Source organism: Corvus brachyrhynchos, unplaced genomic scaffold (genome assembly GCF_000691975.1).
Source record: "Corvus brachyrhynchos isolate BGI_N302 unplaced genomic scaffold, ASM69197v1 scaffold278, whole genome shotgun sequence".
Lineage (NCBI taxonomy): Eukaryota > Metazoa > Chordata > Aves > Passeriformes > Corvidae > Corvus > Corvus brachyrhynchos.
Window position 1 is genome coordinate 215,168 of NW_008239299.1, and position 1,860 is coordinate 217,027.

Consider the following 1,860-nt stretch of genomic DNA (forward strand, 5'->3'; position numbering starts at 1 on the left):
AGCCATTCCCGGCCCTTTTTATGGATAATTGATCCCGAGCAAAGCACCGACAACTCTCCCTCCTCCTGGGAACGCCGCCGGCCCCGCTCCCCTCTGCGCGTCCAGCGGGGATTTTTCTTTTTGGGGTGGGGAAGGGGGGAATCCAAACGCAGCGGTTCTGGAGCCATCCCGTGGCCCCGATGTCCCCCCCCCCGGCGCGGCGCGGGCACACGCGGTACCTTTGTCGCCCAGGATGCCGTCGATGCTGTGCTTGGCCTTCTTGTCGCCGTCCTCCTCCTTCTTGTCGCAGTCCTCGTCTTCCTCTTTCTTCCCGAATTTGATGCGGAGCACGCGGCTAATCGAACTCACTAAACCTCGGACAGTCAAAGGCAGAAAGGCGAGTATAAGCTGCCTGGGAAAAGTGGGAATGCCGCGGGGCAGGAGGAGGCCTTGTGTCCCCTTTTCCCATGGGAATGCACCTGTCGGCACCGCCCGAAGAGTTGCCCAAATTGCCAAAGTGGGACCCGCCGCTCGCCGTCCCCACGGCCCGAGCAGCGCCGGGATGTGCCCGACACCGGCACTGGCAGCGTCCCCAGGGGCACCACCTGCTCCGGGACCGGGAAAAGTCCCCAAAATTCCCAAATTTCTCCCCAGCTCCCCATGGGAAGCACAGCCGGGATGGAGCTCCAGGCCTGTTCTCACCCCACAGAGAAGGCGCAGCCTCCCCAAAACCCACAGGGACCTCACAGCGAAGCCCTGCAGAGCCCCACCAGACCCCAGGCACATCCCTGCAGGCTAAAATTTGGGATCCAGCCTCGCTTCCCATGAGCAGTCGGGATCTCTGGCTGTGAGGTCGAGATCCCACCGCTGCGCAGCCCCCGCCACCGAGCAAATCCCAGCGGGACCGACCGGGATCCCCTTTCCCCCTGGATTTGGGGGGCTCCTCTGGGGCTCTCCCCCTGCCCCAGCATCCCCCCGGCTTTCAAGGGAGCTGGAAAAAGTTGGGAAAAGGGGTTGGCTTGTGTTTGTTTTTCCAGCAGCCAGGGCACAAATCCCCCCTCCTATCCTGGGTTTTTCTGGGGATGATTTTCCCCCCTCCGTCAAAGCAGAGACCAGGAGGGTTGGGAACGTCTGGAAAACCTTTCCCGTGGGATAAACATTCCCACGGGATTCGGGGGGGTTGGGGGCGGTGTGGCCAAGCTGCCTTCTCACCTGAGGGCACCGTGCTGCGGTCGCAGTGCCCGTCCTTCAGCAGCCGGTCCCGGATCTCCCAGCTGAACATCCCGGGGTTCTCCCGCTTGTATTCCTCGATTTTCTTCTCCACGTCGGGAGTCGCGACCTGCTTTTGTGACCAAGGGGCGCCGGAGGTGTCCCCGAGGGTGCGGAGAGAGGGGAAGGGAGAGGAGGGAAAAAGCGCTTTTAATTCAAAAGAAGCGCTGAGCAGCGCAGCTCGGCCCTGGCTGCTGGGTTTGGGGTGGAAAATGGGCATTGGGAAGGGGGGAAAGGGGAAATAAAGCTGGGAAAAGGCCGAATGTTGGCCGTCCTGAAAGTGGAGTCTCTGAGGGCCGGGAGAGCGGGCAGGGTGGGATCACCCGGAGCTCCAGGGGACGCTTTTTGGGGTGTTTCTGAGCAGCTCTTCCCAAAACATCCCCGAATTCCCCGCTCCCCGCACCCGCGGGGCCCGACGGAATCGCTCCAACGCGATCGCGCCACTTGTTGCGCGTGGAAGCGACCCAAAAAAACCCCCTCTTTAATTCATTCATCGCCTTCAACTTTCTCCCCATCAGTGGCCGAAAAACGCAGGTTTATTAAAATCCCTTTTCCCCGAAAATAATAACAAAAAAAAAGCTTGGAAAACTCGCGCTGCACCCCCCCCCCCCC

General features: G+C 61.0%; 1 protein-coding gene across 1 annotated transcript in view; it reads right to left on the reverse strand.

The window, feature by feature from the left end:
- Positions 1 to 1,315, reverse strand: part of PAX7 (paired box 7) — a 117,545-nt gene extending 116,230 nt beyond the window's left edge. The window contains exons 1-2 of the mRNA XM_017740607.1: positions 1,192 to 1,315; positions 219 to 347 (exon numbers count right to left, since the gene is read on the reverse strand). Coding sequence (XP_017596096.1) covers positions 219 to 347; positions 1,192 to 1,261 — 199 coding nt within the window. The 5' untranslated portion in view covers positions 1,262 to 1,315. The remainder of the gene's footprint in view (positions 1 to 218; positions 348 to 1,191) is intronic.
- Positions 1,316 to 1,860: the final 545 nt, after the last annotated feature.